Source organism: Talpa europaea (assembly GCF_964194135.1).
Source record: "Talpa europaea genome assembly, chromosome: 3".
NCBI lineage: Eukaryota > Metazoa > Chordata > Mammalia > Eulipotyphla > Talpidae > Talpa > Talpa europaea.
The window spans coordinates 29,769,905-29,790,033 of NC_140069.1; the positions used below are offsets into that span (position 1 = coordinate 29,769,905).

General features: G+C 44.1%; 1 protein-coding gene across 1 annotated transcript in view; it reads right to left on the reverse strand.

The window, feature by feature from the left end:
- Positions 1–7,363, reverse strand: part of LAPTM4B (lysosomal protein transmembrane 4 beta) — a gene marked incomplete at both ends in the record, with an annotated part of 67,080 nt that extends 59,717 nt beyond the window's left edge. Inside the window, one exon of the mRNA XM_084230533.1 lies at positions 7,265–7,363. Coding sequence (XP_084086659.1) covers positions 7,265–7,363 — 99 coding nt within the window. The remainder of the gene's footprint in view (positions 1–7,264) is intronic.
- Between the last annotated feature and the right edge of the window lie 12,766 nt (positions 7,364–20,129).

Here is a 20,129-nt window from a genome sequence, read left to right on the forward strand (position 1 = left end):
TGCAAAAAGAAAAGGAAAAAAAAGATAACATGTTCTAGCCTCCCTTGCAGCTAAGTCAAATGTCCTATTTTTGCTTACTAGGATATAAGAGAAAGCACTGTGTGCAAGTTCCACTTCTCATGCTAAAAAAATAAAGTTGCTTGTCCTCCAGGTACCCTATTCCCCTTCCCACAGGCCAGAACATAAACATGGTGCCATTGAGCTGTTAAGCCATGAAGACCAGGATAAAGGAAGCAGCTTTCTTAGAACTAGAGGAGTCTGCAGTTAGGATGGCACAACTACACCACCAGCCTGGCCTATAAATGGCCTCATGGGAAAAAGTCTGCTAACCTCCCTGGTCAGCTAACAAGAGAGAAATAAACTTCAGTCTTAGGTAAACACTACATTTTTGCATATATTACAACAGCTTTATCTAAACCATAAATATATAGGTGAAAGCAGACGTTTATGAAAAAGAAAAAAAATAATGTTTTCAAGAATCCAGTGCCATTTTAAAAACTATGACAAGGGGGAAAAAAGACTCTTAGATCAGGGGTAATTAATTGCATAGATATATGCATTCCAATTAAGGGCAGGGTAATTAAAACTGAGACCTCAACAAAGGACTATCCGTAAGGCAAACCCTTCTCTTTAAGCACAGCTGGAAGAAAATGCATTTTCCAGGCCCAGAGACTTGATCTGTTTAGTCCTCAATCTTATCTCTTCTGTGGACTCACCAGACTATCCTCAGGAAAAGCTTTTAAGCACCCAAACTGTGGTCAGGCCTGAACAAAGAATAACTTGACCCTTGTGCTACATTCCTTGGGGCCAGATGATGGGTTGCCTAATGCTTAAGGAAATACTTCTGTTCTGTCACAGGATGCTGATAACATCAGTGCCTGATACCCTCGGGTCATTTTAAATTGATAATAGCATAAGAAAGTAAATATTCCAGAAATGTATCAAGAGTCTTGTGGTTGACTGTCCCTAGACTCCTGGCCACCTTCCGGACCTGCTGGAAGAAACGTGCCACGCTCCACAAGTCCCTGAGTTCTTTTCTTTCCTATGTAACCTTCCTCCATTGCTGCTACCACACATTAACAGAGGGTTTCCTTTGGAGAAAGCCCAGGTAAGAGAAATTGCAAGCCCATAAGTGGAGTGGTCCCATCCCGTTAGAACAGGCGGACTAAATCATCATCTTGCAAGCCCTGTCCGAACAACCCAGCCCACTACACTGACCATGAGGCACCTTGATAAGACAAAGCATTAGATCTGAATAATGATAATCCCACAGTCTCCAGAAGGAGGAGAGCCCACACGCATGCAGGTAGTTGGAATGTTACCAAACTGTGCGTGCCCTGACGTAGCCCAACCCTAACAAGCTATGTTGCTGTTCTCTTCCCCACTTTACATACCTCATCCTAACTTCCTTCCAAAAGCAAGGTGATACTCTCCTTTCCCAAGCTGGTTTCCTCATGCATGAGTTGAACCCATGCCTAGTTCAACTAGAACTAGCACTTCCAGTAAATTCTTCCCTAGAGAGCAAGAACCAGATTTTAGTCAGCAATCTTTTTGGACTTGTCTCCAATGGCAAGGGAAACAAAAGCAGAAATGAAGAAATGGGACAAACCAAAAACTTTCTGCACAGTGAAAGAAGTCATCATCAAACAAAAAGGTAACCTGCTCCATGGGAAAAGATATTTGCAAATCATAAAAGAGGTTAATATGCAAAATACATAAAGAACTCATACAACAACAAAAGGACAATGGAGTTGAATAGACACTTATCCAAAGAAAAATCACAGATGGACCACGGATGAAAAGATATTCATCATTATTTATTATTATGGAAATGCTAATGAAAACCACAATGAGATTTCACCTCACACCTCTGAGACAAGAAACAAAAAATGCTGATGGGGGTGCGGAGAAAAAGGAACCCTCATCCACTGTTGGTGGGAATGTAATCTCATGTGGCCACTATGGTAAATAGTATGGAGACTCCTCAAGAAAACAAGAATAGGGCTCCCCTGGTGGCGCAGGGGGTTGAGCGCAGCGCTGTGAAGCTGCCTGCATCCTCTGCAGTGCTGGTTCGATTCCCAGCAGGCCAGGGAAATACCCACATGGTGAAGCAGACCTCTCCTATCCTGCCCGCTGCTCCTCTGGCCTACACCCCAGCTCTTGTATGTAGTAAAGCTACATAAATAAATAAATAAATCTTTTAAAAGTAAGTAAATAAGTAAATAAATCTTTTTTAAAAAGTAAATAAATCTTTTTTAAAAAAATCCGACAGCTAAAAATAAACTATTAATCTTAAATAAGCATACCACCGTCAACCAGGCCTGATCACAAGGTTTCTTTGAAGTCTAAATAAGAGCAAATGAGAAAGTCCATTGAAAACTATCAGTCATGGGCCTCCCCAGTGGCGCAGCGGTTGAGCGCTGGGTTGCGAAGCTGCCCGCAGCCTCTGCAGCGCCGGTTCGATCCCCGGCTGCTCCCTGGCCACCAGAGGAGGGTCCCACATGGCGCACAGACCTCTCCTGCCACCCGCTGCTCCCCTCAGCAGTGTACTTCGGTCCTTCTCTCTGTTCTGTTCCCCGCTCTGGCTCTGGTGAATTCTCTCACCCTCCCGCGCTTCTGACTGTACCCAGTGCTTGTTTAAATAAATAAATAAATCTTTAAAAAAAGAAAACTATCAGTCATTCTGCAAATATGTCAGTCTTGCTATCCAGTATTACTCCCCAGACAAAAAATCAATAGCTATCACACCAGAACTTCTCAGGATACAAAAAGAATCCATCAGGTCTATGTACACAAGCAAGCCATGATGTTCAAAGTGAACTAATTGATCATTTGAAAGGTTAGGTCATAGAGTGAATGTGGTCAGACACTGTGACTCCTCTCATCCTTTATAATCTGACATACGGCCAACTACGCCATGAGTAGTGTCCAACTCTTAGAGGCATTCCATGTATCTGCTGAAAGACTGTTCCTAAGATACACTTGATAATGATAAAAAGTATTATATACATAAAGGGGGAGCCATCCCAGGTGGATATGACAGATGTTTCCAAACATCACTACCACTTCTTAAAGCATACTAAGAAAGTCACATGACAAAGCAATTAAATATAATACAAAGGAAAAAGTATGCTTGAGTGTGATGAGAGAAATTCGGGTCCTGATGATAAGCCCTATTCCATATGAAGTGGGGCTTAGAAGTTATCTGATTAGCCAATAAGCAAAGATAAACTAATCCACATCATTAGTCAAAAGGAAAAGCTAACTAAAGCCATTAAGAGTTACTAGAAAGGCTGAAATTAAAAAGTCTAGTAACACTAAAAGATAACAAGGTTATGGAGAAACTAGAACTTCACACATTGCTAATTGGAATGTAAAATAGAAGAATTCCTTTACAAAACTGATTGGTAGTTTTCCATAAGTTAAACATATTTCTACCCAACAACCAGCAATCATACCTAGGATTTTACTCAAGGAAGAGAAAAACTTACATCCACAATAATTCTTATGTAAAACAGTTCAGAGTTGCTTAATCTATCATAAATCCAAACTGAAAACATTTGGCAAATGAAAAAACAGATTGTGTTATATTCATACAACAAAGTAATACTCAAGCAATTAAAAAGAAACAAGCTATTGAAGCACTCCAATAAAATGAATGAATCTGAAAGACTTTATTCTAAAAACCGATACAAAAGAATATATCCAATATAATTCCATGTATCTACAAACAGATAAAATGCACTATAGGGTGAGGTTATGTATACAAGGGATTAACTGGTAAGAGACACAGGAAACATTTCTGGGTTTTGGAAATGTTCTTTAAGGTGTATGTTAAATAGGCGATGCATTTCTCAACTCAAAGAACTGCAGGCTTAATATCTGTAAATTATGTAAATTTACACCATATGTAAATTATGCCTATAAAAAAAGGAAAAATAATACAAAGAGTAATAGAACAAAAAACAAATTCTAATATAAATACCTGAAACCAGGTACTTTGCTACTGGACTAAAGGATACCTTTATTACTTACTCCAAGGCATAAACAAAATGCATCACTTTCTTTTTTTTTTTTAAAGATTTATTTATTTATTTATACAAGCACTGGGTACAGTCAGAAGCGCGGGAGGGTGAGAGAATTCACCAGAGCGGGGAGCAGAGCAGGCAGAAGGACCAAAGTACACTGCTGAGGGGAGCAGCGGGCGGCAGGAGAGGTCTGCGCGCCATGTGGGACCCTCCTCTGGTGGCCGGGTAGCGGCTGGGGAGCAGCCGGGGATCGAACTGGCGCTGCAGAGGCTGCGGGCAGCTTCGCAACCCAGCGCTCAATTGCTGCGCCACCGGGGAGGCCCCAAAACACATCACTTTCAAAAGATAAAACAGAAATTGGACAGACTAAAACATCACTCAGTTCACAAACCAACTATGTGACCTAATAACTCAACTGAACTGTTAGTCTGTTTTCTCAGGAGTAAATTGAGAATAAAAACTCTACCTCATCAGGAGTATGTAAAAAATAAGCTTATGAAAAGTATCCAGTAGATTACCTGGCACATAGAACTTAGTAAAAATGGTAGTGGTATCAACAAACATGAGAAAACACATTTAAAAGGTCCACTTACTGCCATCTGGCATTACAAACAACTTACTAATTTAAGGAAGAGTTCTAGGAGACTCTTACTTGAATAACTGCCCATAACCCTATCCTTTTCTTTGGAAAACTCTCCCATTTCTGATAAATGACCCCATTTCATCCAGGTTGGTAGGATGAGGGGGACAGGAAAGGAGGGTGCCGTGTTTTTCAGTGACTCTGGTTCCCTCATCTTTAAAATGTTCATGCAGGGCCTCCCTGGTGGCACAAGTGGTTAAGACGCAACCTATGAAGCTGTCTGCAGCCTCTCCAACACAAGTTGGATCCTCTACCGCCAGGAGCAGTTGCCCACAAGGCACAGCAGACCTCTCCTGACTCGCCTGCTGCTCCTCTCAACAGTGTACTTGGGTCAGTCTGCCTGTTCTGCTCCCCACTCTGTCTCTGGTGAACCCTCTCACCCCCACACCTCTGGCCTAAACCCCAGCTCTTGTATGCATAAATAAATAAATCTTTAAAAAATTAAAAAAAAAATAAAATGTTCATGTAAACCAAAGTTTTAATAACCAAATTATATTTAAAGGTATGAAGGAAACTCAGTTGTTTTTAAATTCAACATTTAAAGTCTAAATTTTATGAAAAGCAAAGGAATTTTTATACATTACCCATACTTACACTATTTCCCATATATTAGATTTGCCCAAAGTGGCGATCCTATTCATATCAGCTAAAGAACATTCTAATTATCTTTCAAAAGGCCGTATAGTTCTAAAGGCTAAAACATGCACAGCAGTAAAGTACTTTCCACAGCAGCATGCTCAGACAGTAGACAAAGCATGCAGAGTACTCTCCTTTTAACACACCAGTCCTGTCTGATTGGATTACAGCCAACAACAGGGCTCAAGTAGATTTATCTTTTCAGTAGATCATGTAGTGCATTTGCCTAATGCAGTGTCCTAGATTTTACAAATTACAATTCACTGATGTGCTTGCAAGTCTGCAGATTTGAACATTTTCAGGGAGGACATAAAACATTTGTATAAAATTGTGTTGAAGATCAATAAAAAGCCCTATTTTTCTGCTATCCCTTTGCTATAATTCAAAATTTCTGTAAAAGATTTCTTGACTTTTAGCAAAGTCAGGGGTGAGCCAATATGGTGATGTTTTATCTGCATTCACACTGCACAGTAAGAAGTCACAGGTAGCAAAGATCTGTTTGAAAGTTTTAAGACCAAAAATTTCTATTATACAGCCTGTGAATAGGCAAAGGAAACTTTAAACTATAAGTAGCAGAGAATACCATATGGGAGGGATGTTTTGCTAAAAATGGCACAACAGAGTTCATAATTTGACATAATGTTCATATTACATCAAAAAAATTAAATATAAAGCAACAAAAACCTGATGATTAAGAATGCATTTTCAGGGCCTCCCCTGGTGGCACAGTGGTTGAGCGCTGGGCTGTGAAGCTGCCCGCAGCCTCTTCAGCACTGGTTCGATCCCCGGCCTCCGGTTGAGGGTCCCACATGGCAAGACAGACCTCTCCTGCTGCGCCGGCAGTATACTTCGTCAGTCTGCCTGTTCTGCTCTCCGATCTAGCTCTGATGAATTCTCTTACCCTCCCACGCTTCTGACTGTACCCAGTGCTTGTATAAATAAATAATCTTTTTTAAAAAATGCATTTTCACTAGAAAGTTTTACATGCCCTCCTATTACCATTTTATAAGTATTTCCTCATGATTCAGTGATACTGACTGCAAAGTGGCTTGGGTCTTACTCTTCCTCATGATGTCACAAAACCCAAAATGCAGAGGAATCAGTCATACTGGTGCAATCTAGCGGTGCCAACAATCAACGTGAAACAGGCATAGGGCAGGATTCCTCAGGTTGCCTCACTGCCCCAGATAACCACAAGATCTTAAAAGCTCCAGACTAAAATAAGTAAATAAAATAACAACAACAAAAATCATCAGATTTGCCTGCGGGTGTCTGTCCAGAGAAGTCCGGATCTTCTGTCAATGCCCAGGAAATAAGCGGGTATCAAATGCAGACTGAAACGCAGCCTAGCAAATCCCTTCCTAGGTAGGGGTTTTACATATGTGTGTGTGTGCGGGGAATCAGTCCCATAATGTCTCCTACCCCATTCCAATTCGGGATGCAAACAAACGTGTGCGGGGATCTGGGCAGCAAAGTCAAGTCTGGTGGGCCGGGAGCTTGGGTATGCCGGGGTCGGGGCTGCGGAGTCCCAACCGCAGGGGTTGCAAAACGTGCCGGTCACCTGTGGAAACACACACTCCCAGGGGTGGAAAGCAGAAAGGAAGACGCACGTGCTCCGCAGATACCACCAGACTTCTCCGGCCACCGAGGGCACTTTTCACCGCCCACCGCGGCTTCTCCCCGCGGCCGCAGCCAAAGAGCTGCAGAAGCGCTCGGGCTTCGCGCGCCCCCGCCCACCCGGCACCCCACAAATGTCCCTAACTCCAGCCCTGACCCGACCCCCCACAGGCTGGCGGATCGGAGGGCCAGGGGGTGGCTCGCGGACAGGCTTGCCCGGAGAATGAAGTTTCTAACAATACAACTCTAAGCGGATTAGCGGCCGCGCCACCCGACCCAGAGGCCGAAGCAGGGGGCGTGAAAGCCTCGGGGGCCCCGCGCCCGCCCCAGGTGCCGCGCTCACCAGGTACCAGACGCCGAGCAGGACGGTGCGGGTGTGCGCAAGGCGGCACAGGCAGCAGGGCTTGGAGTGAGACGGCGTCCGGGGCGCGACCATCTCCATCGCTCCGGCCGCAGCCCAAGTTTGCAGGACGGTTGGTCGCTTGGCCCCGGCCCGCCCGCGGCTGCCCCGCTCCCTTTGCGCGCTGTTCCCGCGCCCGCGCCCCGCGCCCCGCGTCTCCCCGGTGAGCTCCCGCGGCCGCTACGGCCGGACCTGGCGCTCCGAGGGCGCGGGCAGGAGGTGGAGCCCGCGGAGGGGCCCGCGGGCCACGTGACCCGCGCCTCGGGCGGTGATGTCAGCCGGGGGACCCCAGCCAGCTGGGGGGGTCCGGGCAGCTGCGAGCCCCGTGCGAGTAAGTCCGCCTTCTGGCACCCTGGCAGATCCCAGAGTCCGGCTCATTGTGCAGCTCCAGCATTTGTGTTCCTCTATCAGGAGTTTGAGATTGTTGTGTGGTTGTGAGTTTTCTCCCGTGCCACTTCTGTCTTGCAGGTAGGCTGCAGGTGCAATGCTATCACTGCTTTTATCTTGAAAACTGGAGGAGGGTAAATTGCAGGTTGTGGTTCCGGTCAGATGCAGTTCTTTGAATCACTGCCGAAGTAGCCCAGAGCTCTCTGTCTCGGCTGCCCAGCGAGATTACTTGGTGGTGATCTCTTCCCAGAAAATAGGATGTGTGTCAAGGACATCCCGCTAGCCTTCGGCCTTCAGGGGCATTTTTAATCGCTGACGGCGGCTCTACAGAAACAATCAAGTCAATATTGCCTCAAGGTCTCTGGAAGACACAAGTCACAGCTAAAGAGATACTGAAAGATGAGCTGACTCCAGGTTGGAGTTATTTCCTGCCATCTGGTGTTTTGTCTCCCAGCGCTCTTGCCCTAGATTGGCCTCTAGTAACAGTTAAAGCAAATTTTAGGTTATCAGCACATGTCAGAGTTTCATTTCAGACTTGAAGAAGAGAAAAACTGGTTGGATTTGAATTCTGGATGTGTTCTATTAGAAGAAAGGAATGCTAGGTAAGACTATTTAAGTGCAGGGGTGGTTAGTTTTACGTGGTCATAAAGTTGTCACAATCTTACTGTGTAGTTTAAACTGGAATCTAAAGGTACCTGCGTTATCCCCAGAGATGTCAGGTGAGGATCCTTAATCAGAAAGATCTGAATGAGGAAGTAAGCCTGGGTATAGGCAGCAGGGTAGGGTCAGGGTGCCCCAACCCAGTAAAAACTCAGTGTTAAGAAAACCCACACAACGCCAAAGCAACAAACCAAAGCTCTTTATGGGGAAAACAGACTAAGTAACCTGGGAGACCCAGCAGGCCTCAACAAGACATACACCAGGGACCCAAATTCAGAACCTCCACCCCCTGCTCACATACCTACATAAACCTGCTTCCTGACCCCTCAGCTGCTGCCCACTCACGACCCCTCTCTGCTCAGAGAGCTTTCCTGTCCTACTTCTTACTGACAATAAACCTCTTGCTTTTCTGCCTAACTCCGGTCTTAATGGGAATTCTTTCCATGCTGAAACAAGAGCCAAGAGCCCCCTGGGGACCAGCTCCTGGACACCAAGCCCCATTCAGAACAAGGAATATCAGTGTGGAATTCCTCAGAAATACTGATGAAAAAGTCTCAGTTTTTGTTTTGTGTTCTCATAACAAGGTTGTTTCTTTTCACATTACAGATAATTTTCTCTCTGGGATCTTCCATTTAATATATAATTATATCCAGAGCTACTTTAAACCAACTAGAGGACAAGCATTAATGCTTGCAGAAGGAACAGAGATATGAAAATCAGGATGGGCATGTGTAGGGTAAGGTAAAAAGTATCAGGCTTTTCTGCCCTCCCACCATTAGGATAGATGAGGGAACCCTGTGGCCCTGAATGCATGCTTGATGGCGGGCATCTGAAGTGGGTACACCTGGGCTGAGAGACTGAGTTTATAAGGGCGGCATCACCGGGATGCCAGCAGAAGCCAAAAAAGAAAGGAAACCGAGAGAAGCAGAGAGAATGCCAGAGAGCCCAGATAGAGTGAGGATTTGCTGGGGGCTGGGAGGACTGCCAGCCTCCCGCCCCCCCAGCACCCCTGCCTGCCATATGCCTGGTAAATCTAAATAAAAGACCTGCAAAAACCACCGAGGTCTCCAGGACTCTTTCTTCCTTTACCCTGTCTGCATGGGATCTTAGAAAACCTGCTCAGTGGTCCTTCCTGCCCCTACAGCTCCCCACCAAAATTTCATATTCATTAAGCAAATGACTTGTTGATTCAAGGGAATTCTACATTTCAGAAAGCTTGCTATTCATGATCTGAACTTACAGGCAGTTGCCAGATCACTCTAGCTAAAAAAGAAAGCAGAGGAAACATGGCTAGAAAAAGGTAGAAAGAGAGAAATAATACATCTGCAGACAAAGTTTAAGTAAACCAAGGTCAGTGTCTTGAGTAGTATTTATTTGGATGCAAGGAAATATGGGGATTGGCTTCCAAAAGAAGAACAGATTTCTCAAGGAACTTAGTCACACCTGGGTTACTCGTTTTCAACAGCAACATATTTAGATGGAATACTGATTGCAATAGTACGTTTTTTAAGACAAAAAACGGCCTTGTTTTCATCCTGGGAAGCCTCAACTTCTAGGACTACGCTTGTGCCATTTCTGCTGGAGCAGAGGACAGACAGCCTCCATGACCTTGATCAGTTTGCCCTGCATCTACTCACACTTCTCCCATTCTTCACTGTCTCCATGGTGCCTTCGTTACCAAATTTTAAAAGCTTTGTACCTTTATGACTTGTCTTTTTTTCTTTTTAATATTTATTTATTTATTTATTTATTTATTTATTTATTTATTTATACAAGCACTGGGTACAGTCAGAAGCGCGGGAGGGTGAGAGAATTCACCAGAGCCAGAGCAGGGAGCAGAGCAGGCAGAAGGACCAAAGTACACTGCTGAGGGGAGCAGCGGGCAGCAGGAGAGGTCTGCGCGCCATATGGGACCCTCACCGGTGGCCAGGGATCAAACTGGGGCTGCAGAGGCTGCGGGCAGCCCGGCAACCCAGCGCTCAACCGCTGCGCCACTGGGGAGGCCCTCCCTTGTCTTCTTTTTTCCACCTTTTCTCTCCCTATATCTATCCCTGACTCCTTTCCTCCACGTTCAGGTATTTTCCAATGAGTTGGGGGAAATTTTTTCCCCATTGGATAAAATCACTCTCCTTCCCTTTTCAAAGCTCTTTTTTTTTCTATAACTAATATTTCTATCTTTTTGTTAGAAATTCAGATTACCCAATGTTAATTTGAGTAATGAGTTGGTATAAAACATAAAGACTTAGAGGCTACAAAGACAAGAACATTTTATTCAATCCCTCAAATACTGTAATCTAGTCCAGTGGCCACGGTTACTAGGGCAGTCAGAATGTATGCAAGTGCGCTGCAGATGAAAATACAATTCAGTGGGAAAGCAGAGAGGGATTAATTACATTGTAACTATAAGGAGTTAGTGTTTCGGTTGGGTTTTGTAAACAGTGACCAGAACATAGACTAGAAAAGGTGAAGGAGAGTGTCTTGCCCCAGGGAGTTGCAAAGGGCCAGGCAGTTGGTAAGAGTAGGGAAGATTTCACTTGAGCTACTTCCATGACATGGGTAGGAGTTTATCCCAAGGGAGACCCGGGGGCCCCTCTCAAAGGATGAAAAACTCAAAAAGCGATTGTAATTTAACTTTCCTGGAAAGGAAAAAAGGGAGGCAATGCCTTCTTTAATGCTTTGCAAAAAGAATCCATGTGCCCATGTCAGCGGGTACTGTTGAATCTCTTCTTCAATAATGAAAGTACTGCTATCTCTAGGTGAGACAAAAGAAAACCTTATAGCTCTCATACATTCTCCAAATAAACCAGGCATCTGTTCATTTGTTCATTTGTTCATTCATTCATTCATTCAATGAACAGGAACTTACTGAGTACTCCTTGGAGCTGAGTCTGGCTACTACCTCAGAGAACTTGAGGTAAGTAGTCTTCCCCTGCAAGAAGCTCACAAGTTTAGGAACCACAGTATTACAATAGCTAGGAGTTAACATTTAAAAAGGAGAGGGACAGAGATGAGGCTAAAGATGAGGCTAAAGAAGCACTAGGGGTGTCCATGTAGGTGAAGGAGGTAACGAGATGAGAAGTTTTTCACGCCATCCTGCACTGAGAGGTTTGAAGTATATTTCCTGTGGAAAATGAGGAACTCTGAATCACAGAGGGTTTCTTAAATATCAAACCCATGTGAATCGATAGTAAATTAACCTCACCAGTTTAAGGTACATACAAATGAAAGTGGCAGAGCCATATATATCCTATGTGGGGTTCAGTGCAAAATGGAAAGGTGGAGCTTCTTGTTTGAAATGTATGAGGAATTTCAAGATGGCCACAGTGGAATGTTAATCTAAGCATGAGCCTTCCTAAGTGCAGGACCCTGTCCTGCCCGGGTCCCGTGCCCATGAAGCTGGCCCTGAAGATAAGGCCCATATCTCTGTCAGAAACTAAAAACAAAACTAAACAGAAAAAAAAAAGGCAATAGCTGCCTCTTGTTTCTGTCAGATAACAAAGAACTGCTTCATGAAAGTTGTGATAAATGCCAATTTCATAGGAGTGTGTGGAAGAAAATAAGTAGGATGCCGGATGATTCATTAAAGAATCTGGAACTTGTCCCAGTCTGGGGTCAGGACTGTGAAGGTCAGAACGTGGAGCTGCCTCCAGTGCTGAATGGCTGCCAAGGTGGAAGTCAAAAATTATGATTGGTACGCTCTCAGAGACCCATGTAATTAGTCATATATTTATTAAAGCACCCATTTGGGGGTTGGTCAGGTTCTGGACTGGAGGTTATATGTGTATAAGACAAATTCTTGCCTCCTCCTAAAATAAAGAAAGGGACAAAGAGGGACAGAAGGAGTTATTAGTGCTGGATAGTGCAGCTAACAATAAAGCAAGAGTATTCTGATTAATAGTGATATTAAGATGCACTCTATCTAATGTATAAAAACTTAGAATGCAATCAAATGCATCGATATCAGTCAGAGTCCAGTCAGGAAAGTAGAAACTGCTCTCGATATTTCAAGGGGGAGAGGCATAATACAGGAAATTGGTATAATAAAATATTTCACAAGTACTTTCTTGACCCAGTTTTGAAGTCATTGCTTAAAAACCCAAATCCTCCTGACAGTTGGCTAAACTCATCCAACTACTTCCTTTATCAGGCTCTCACACGCCTAGATTACAAAGTACTCATCCCAGATCAGAGAGCCAATACCTAACACACAGGATGTCCTTTTTTCCTGGGGTCTGAACAATTATTCAAACTATCCCATCCCCAGTAAGCCTGGAAACCCGGCTAACCACACCCAGCTTGCTCTGCGAGCCGCCTCCTGCAGTTCCAGCTTGCTGTCACTCCATCCCTAGGTGCAACCTTCCCTCCTTTGGAGCAGGAAGAACAATGAAAGCTGCATTCCATCTACTGGGGTGTCCTAGTGTTGTGTCTCACCATCGAAGGAAATCTTTAACTCTTACCATTGTGGCAGACAGACAAGAAGACAGGTATGAGAGAAAGATAACTTAACGGCTGGCAAAAGCAGGAATAAAACTGCCACCACCCCCCTGGCCAGGGGTGAGACCTGCTGGGAAGGGCGGCTCTCCTCAGCAGTGTATTTCCGTCTGTCTGCCTGTTCTGCTCCCCGCTCTGTCTCTGGTGAATCCTCTCACCCTCCTGTGCCTCTGGCCTGTACCCCAGTTCTTGTATAAATAAATCTTAAAAAAAAAAAAGACTTTTACTCCAGTTAACATAGGTGTAGTGGAACATTACTCAGCCTTACAAAAGGCAGGAACTCATGTAACATGCTGGAAGAAAATAATGAGGCGCAATCTCCCAGCCAGTAGGTGGTGCTCACAGCCAGCTTGATGACAAAAGGTGGAGCTTTCCAGATTCCACCCCCTGACTCCCTGAATGGGGGCTGTTGGGACCCAGGGGGAGAGGGCAGCTACCAGGTGGAATTTAAGAAGACTGAACACAGGCGGGCTGCTTGCTTTCTTTAACTTCCACTTGCACACTGGTCTCTGCTAGCTGAGGCTCTGCGCTGGTAGGACAGACATCCTGCCACATGTGGGCTAACTCATTTTCTTCTCATTCTCTCTCCCTTTTCTCATTCTTGATATCAATTGGCTTTTGTCCTCTAGTCTTAAGTATGTGGGTGAGTCCTCATGAACTGGGACAGCCCCTTTCCCCCAGGTTTGCCCTGTGGCAACGCTACATGGATGCACTGTGAAGACATTGTGCTAAGTGAAATAAACCAGTTACCAAAAAAGGCAAACACTTTCTGATTCCACTTTTATTTACTGATTGGCTGGGTACAGCGTACTTGATTGATAAGGCAGGGCGCTCTAAGCTCCTGCCCTTTTCTAGGGGATCTGGATGGAACCATGACAGTCAGGAGATTCCCAGTATATTGGATGATTGGGGAAGGACTCCCCATTGATGTTGGGCAGGATCTCGCTTCTAGAAGATGGAGATGAACTTTCCATTGATGGAAACTTTCCCGTTCTCAGCCTTGACTTTGCCATTGAGATTGCCATGGGTGACTCACACTAGACCACATAGCTGAAGTCAATGAAGTAGTCCTTGATGGCCACTTTCCATGACATCAGGCAGCCCTGGTGACCAGTTGCCCAGTTCAGTCAAATCTGTTCACTCTGACATTCACCATGGTGTCTCAGGCATGGCACGAGAGGAGGCTGCTATCGATCCATCCGGAATAGAGAGCCTGATTCCATTTACATGAGGAACCTAAAGTCATCAAGTTCATAGAAAGTAGAATGGTGGTTGCTAGGAGCTGGAGGAGGGGGAAAGAGGAGATACTGTCCATATATGTGGTTTTCTTTTTCCTTTTTTTTTTTTTTATGTAGAAGAGTATAGGCCAATTGGTATAGGCCAATAGGGTGGGGTAGTATGGGGGGGTGTGTGTGTGAGAGGACTCACCAGCGACAGAGTGGGGAACAGAACACATAGATCCACTGAAATACACTGCTGAGGGGAGTAGCGAGAAAGTCAGGAGAGGTCTGCCATGCCATGTGGGTAGCTCCCTGGCCAAGGATCGAATCAGGCCGCAGTGGTGATAGCACTGAGACTTAACCCCAAGGTCACCAGGGACGCCCTCCATATATGTTTTTCATGGAAGTCTGTGTCACAACAGTGTGAATATACTTAACATTACTAAACTGTTAAATTAGGTAAAATGGTAGATTTTATGTGCTTCTTACAATAATAAAAATATTTTTAAAGGTATAAAATTCTGGGCCTCTCTGGTGGCACAAGAGGTTAAGATGCAACCTATGAAGTTATTCACAGCCACTGCAGCATAAGTTCGATCCCCTGCCGAGGAGCTACCTACAGGACGCAGCAGACCTCTCCTGTCTTGCCCACTGCTCCCCTCAGCAGTGTACTTCAGTCAATCTGCCTGTTCTGTTCCCCACTCTGTCTCTGAATGCATAAATAAATCTTTATGCATAAATAAATCTTTATGCATATCCCAGTTCTTGTATACATAAATAAATCTTAAAAAAATAAAGGTATAAAATTCTAATACATGCCACAACATGGATAAACCTGGAAACACTATAAAGTGAAATGAACCAGTTATAAAAGGACAAGTTCTGTATGATTCCACTTATATGAAGTACCTAGAGTGGGGAAATTCATAGAGGTGGAAAGTAGAGCAGAGGTTACTAGAGGTTAGGGGGAGGAGAGGATGAGTAGTTACTGTTTAATGAGTGCAAAGTTTCCCCTTGGGATGATGAAAAAGTTATGGAGCTGGACCTACGTTGACTTCATTCTTTTGTTATTAATATTTTTCCTTGCATCATTGTAGTCTCCATAGTTCTCTTGCTACCATATCACCCATGAACCATCACCATATTCCCTTGTGTTCTTCCCTCCCTTGTTTTGACCCCCCCTCTTCCTCCCCCTCCTTTGCTGTCTGCCTCAGGTCTGTGGTCATCTTGCTAGTTTTGACTTTTTCTTGACCTTTTGTTTGGCTTCCCTATATTCCACATATAAGTGATACCCATCCAGTATTTACTTTTGGTTCTGACTAATTTTGGTTTGCGTAATCCCTTCCAGTTCTATCCACATTGCTGCAAATGGCATGAGTTTGTCTTTTTTGATTACTGAGTAATATTCCATTGTATAAATATACCACAATTTATTGCTCCAACTGTCCATTTTGGTGCATTTGGTAGTTTCTTTATCTTGGCTATTGTAGGTAGTGCTGCAGTTAACATAGGAGTGCAGTTCCTTTCAAATTAGTGTTTTTGTACCTTTGGGTATATTCCTAGATGTGGAATCACTGGATCATATAGTCGATCCATTTTCAGTATTCTGAGGAACATCCACACAACTTTCCATAGTGGCTGGACCAGTTTACGTTCCCATCAGCAGTGTAAGAGGGTACCTTTTTCTCTACATCCTCTCTAGCATTTGTTGTTTCCGTTTGTTTTTTTTTTTAATGTGGCTCATTCTTACTGGAGTGAGGTGGTTTTGATTTGCATTTCCCCCTAACTAGTGATGTTGAACCTTTTTTTCATACTTATTGATCATTTGCATTTCTAGAAAGACAGACTCTTACAGTGCCTTAGCATGAACAGAAGACCAGTTAATCTCCCCCCTTGTCAATTTGTGAGTTATAGGAAAAAGATACGAGTTCAAATTGGCAATGATTCTGTCTTTGGAAAAATCAATCTCTGGATTTTATAAAATGGGGATACTAACCCTATTTTTATTGTTGGGAAGTTATTATAGAGTACAGCATGTTACATGCTTGTACACAGTAAGTGTAATAAATGGTAGATTTAGATGAACATGCTAGTGTTTTACATGTATCAGGTAAGGTTCATAACAAACCTGTGAGTTAGGTGTTAAAAGCCCCTTTTTCCAGATGAGGAAACTGAGGGTTGGTGCCCTTAGGACACTTGTCCTGAGTCTTGCTGCTTAGCAGTGCCAGGGCTGGGATTTGGACCGAGGACGGTCTCACTATAGAGCCTGAGTTCAAGTTGTCCTTCAAGCTGCCACTTAAGATCCTCCTCGGGTATTTACAATGTAATGAAACAAAGCACATGCACAAAGCACTAAATAAAAATGTCAGTTATGTCAGTTAGCCCCTGAACAATATGTTCCTAAAATATATATATAAGAAACTAGAAGTGGTTCATTAAATTACACAAATTGTCACCAGGTTAAAAAAAAAAGAAAGAAAGAAAGAAACTAGAAAGTTCAAAAGTTGAGGTAATACTTTCTGTTCCTGGGGAGTTAAAAATCTTTCTAATTACACCCCAACTTTTAACCACAAGCTTTGATGACATTGCTCTAGCTTTTTTTTTTTTATATAAGTTTCTTAATGTACTTTCTTCACAAATGAGCAGAGTCTATTAGCTTGGATTGTCCAGGGATCCTCTGATTGAGATTTTCACAGCTTCTGGCACAAAGATTCCTCTTAAGGGTTTTAACTTTATGAGACCTAAGTTTCTCATGACTCATCTCAGCACTTTAATTTTCCATTTTCCATTCATGGTTATAGATTAATAAGGGCTAAAATGCAATAAAACATTTAAGTGCTTGCATAAATAGTTTCTTCCGAGGGCAATGATGCTGAAATTGGCAGTACTGACAGGTGAGGTCACAGAGTGGTTGTTCGTCAACTGAGAGATAAAAGTTCAAATTCAACCAAAGAAACTACATTTCCTAAGAGTGTGTGGGAGATTGTATTACTGACCTGTTCACCAAATCCTCTCGCTCCTCTCTGTGGTGCTCTTCCCAGCAGGAAGATTAGACATCCCTGTCCTCTCATACTCCAGTGTCCCCCCCACCCTCCCCCTTGATGGGTTAATATTATGGCTACAAGCCAGGTGGGTGGAGTTTTTAGGAGTCACTTGATAAGACCAAGCCTTTGCCTGCTCTACTTAGAAACAGGCCTGATGTCAGGGAAGATGGCTCCATCAGCAGCACCAGGGTGAAGACAATGTGGATCCTGCCACCACCATCCATTTGAGACATGGAGTGTCGGCAAGAAATGACGTGTGGGATGGTTCCTAGCATAGTGACATTGCCTGTCCTGATGATACAGGGTGCCTGCGTCACACGTGAAAATGTGGTTGGTGCCCAAACAGAGCATTAAAAAGCAGCAGGGTAAATGCCCCAAAGTGGCATCTACAGCAAAGCCACCAGGAAACTGGCTGAAAGTTTCCATGGGAGACTGGGGCGAGCAGAAAGACTTCATAGCACCCAACAGAAGCTACGAATGGAGAGGAGCTTAGATGGAGTGGCATGCTTGTCTCTTTTGTCCTATTTTCATGGTTTCTTTATGCATATTTAAATGCCAGATGACTTAATAAATGGTCAGGAAAAAATATGAGAATTAAGCTTTTATTCTTAAATAAGTGATTTGAATAAAGTGAAAAATATTCAGTAATATAATAAGCAATTTTTGTATCCATCACAAAGATTTCACCACCTATTAGGATTTTGCCCTTTTGGTTTCCTGGTTTTTTTAAAGAAATAAAATCGTACCAATGCAATTAGTTCAGGCTTCTCCCTATCCCTCCCTGATCTACTTCCCTCTGAAAGTCTACATTTATAATTCAGATATTTTATCACTGAAAAAAACTAGAAACCATAAAAATGAAAATCCCACTTTGGAGAAAAAAAAACCACACTTTTGATGGCAAAATTGAGAAGCACGTTTAAAAACAAGAAACACACTGGGCCTCCCCGGTGGCGCAGCGGTTGAGCACTGGGTTGCGAAGCTGCCCGCAGCCTCTGCATCGCCGGTTCGATCCCTGGCTGCTCCCTGGCCACCAGAGGAGGGTCCCACGTGGCGCGCAGACCTCTCCTGCCGCCTGCTGCTCCCTCAGCCATGTACTTAGGTCCCTCTGCCTGCTCTGCTCCCTGCTCCCTGCTCTGGCTCTGGTGAATTCTCTCGCCCTCCCGCGCTTCTGACTGTACCCAGTGCTTGTATAAATAAATAAATAAATCTTTAAAAAAGAAAAAAAAACAAGAAACACAATTTAACATATCTAGATGTAAACATATGATAAACACTAATAATGCCAGTCAGTCAGAGGATGAACTGAGGGAAGACAATATTTAGACAATATTTAATGGCCTCATTGCTGTTTTACCCAGCTATGCTTGCACAGAATCGGGGAACAGTATTATTCTAGTCCTTAGGGTTAAAAGAGCGTGTTGGCATTTCAGAAGTAGGAAGCACTTGGAGTCCACTTGAACCAGTGTCTTCATTTTACATGAGAAACTGAGATTGAGAGAGGCAAAACACCCCGCCCAAAGTCAGAGCTGGAGCTTCAACCACACACAGTGTCACTTTCCAGAACTGTATAGTAGGGAAGAGCAACTGGGAGGGGAAGGCCAGCTCTACGCGCAGAGAGTACATGAGGTGTATGAACCATGCTGAGGTGCTGGAGGTCACTGTGGGAGAGGGGAGCAGGTTTCCTTCCCAGGTGATGCCTGGTGCCTGCACCCTGAGGCCCTGGCTTGCAGTGGTTGTTGGGAGGCAAGTGCTGCTGCTGCCGGGTCACCCTGATGACCAGGAGCATCACCAGAATGCTGAGCTGACCTTAGGGCTCAGTAAAACCTTCAGTGAAACTGAGGTGTCAGGGCCTGAAGCTCTGGAAAGCTGTGAGGTGCCAAGGGCAAGGCTGCTTCTTTTCTCTCCCTCTCACCATATTACCCACGGGCATTGTTGTTTGTGTAGGTTTTGTTTTTATAGTTTGGAGGAGATTTTCTGTCTTCTTTTTTTAAAAATTTATTCATTTCTATTTTGTTGTTGTTTAAATAATGTTCAGAAATGAATACATTTACATTTTGTTTCCCTCTAGAAATGAGGAACTTAGGGGCCCCCCTGGTGGCACAGTGGGTTGAGCACAGCGCTTTGAAGCTGTCTGCAGCCTCTGCAGCATAGGTTCAATTCCTGGCCAGCCAAGGAGAGTCTCACATGCGAAGCAGATCTCCCCTGTAGCGCCCACAGCTCCCCTCAGCAGTGCTTTCAGTCCCTCTGCCTGTTGTGCTCTCCACTCTGTCTCTGGTGAATCCTCTCACCCTCCTGCACCTCTGGCCTGTACCACAGGCTATTGTATAAATAAAAAATAAATCTTAAAAAAAAAAAAAAAAAAAGGGCCTCCCCGGTGGCGCAGCGGTTGAGCTCTGGGTTGCGAAGCTGCCCGCGGCCTTTGCGGCGCCGGTTCGATCCCTGGCTGCTCCCCGGCCACCGGAGGAGGGTCCTGCATGGCACGCAGACCTCTCCTGCCGCCCGCTGCTCCCCTCAGCAGTGTACTTCGGTCCTTCTGCCTGCTCTGCTCCCAGCTCTGGCTCTGGTGAATTCTCTCACCCTCCCGCGCTTCTGACTGTACCCAGTGCATGTACAAACAAACAAATAAATAAAAATACATGCCTCTTTAAAAAAAAAAAAGAAATGAGGAACTTAGATTAAGTCACTACAGGGAAGTTTTCATGAGTATTTTAATTTAGTGAGTCAACCATTTTAGATGGCATGAAGCAATCCCTCTTTACCTATGCCAAGTCCCTTGCTACACAGAGGATTTCATACATTCCCAACATGTGTTTGAAAAAGACTGTGGGCACTTTGTTTATGGAAATGTTTGGCAGCCTCTCCCGTTTTCCCCATGGACAAAAATATTGCACTTTTAAAAATGAACAGTGCTAAGATCCAGGAGTCTTTACTGATATAAACAAATGATTGAATAAACAAATGAATGGGGAAGAAAAGATAAATCCCTGGTGCAGAAAAATTCCA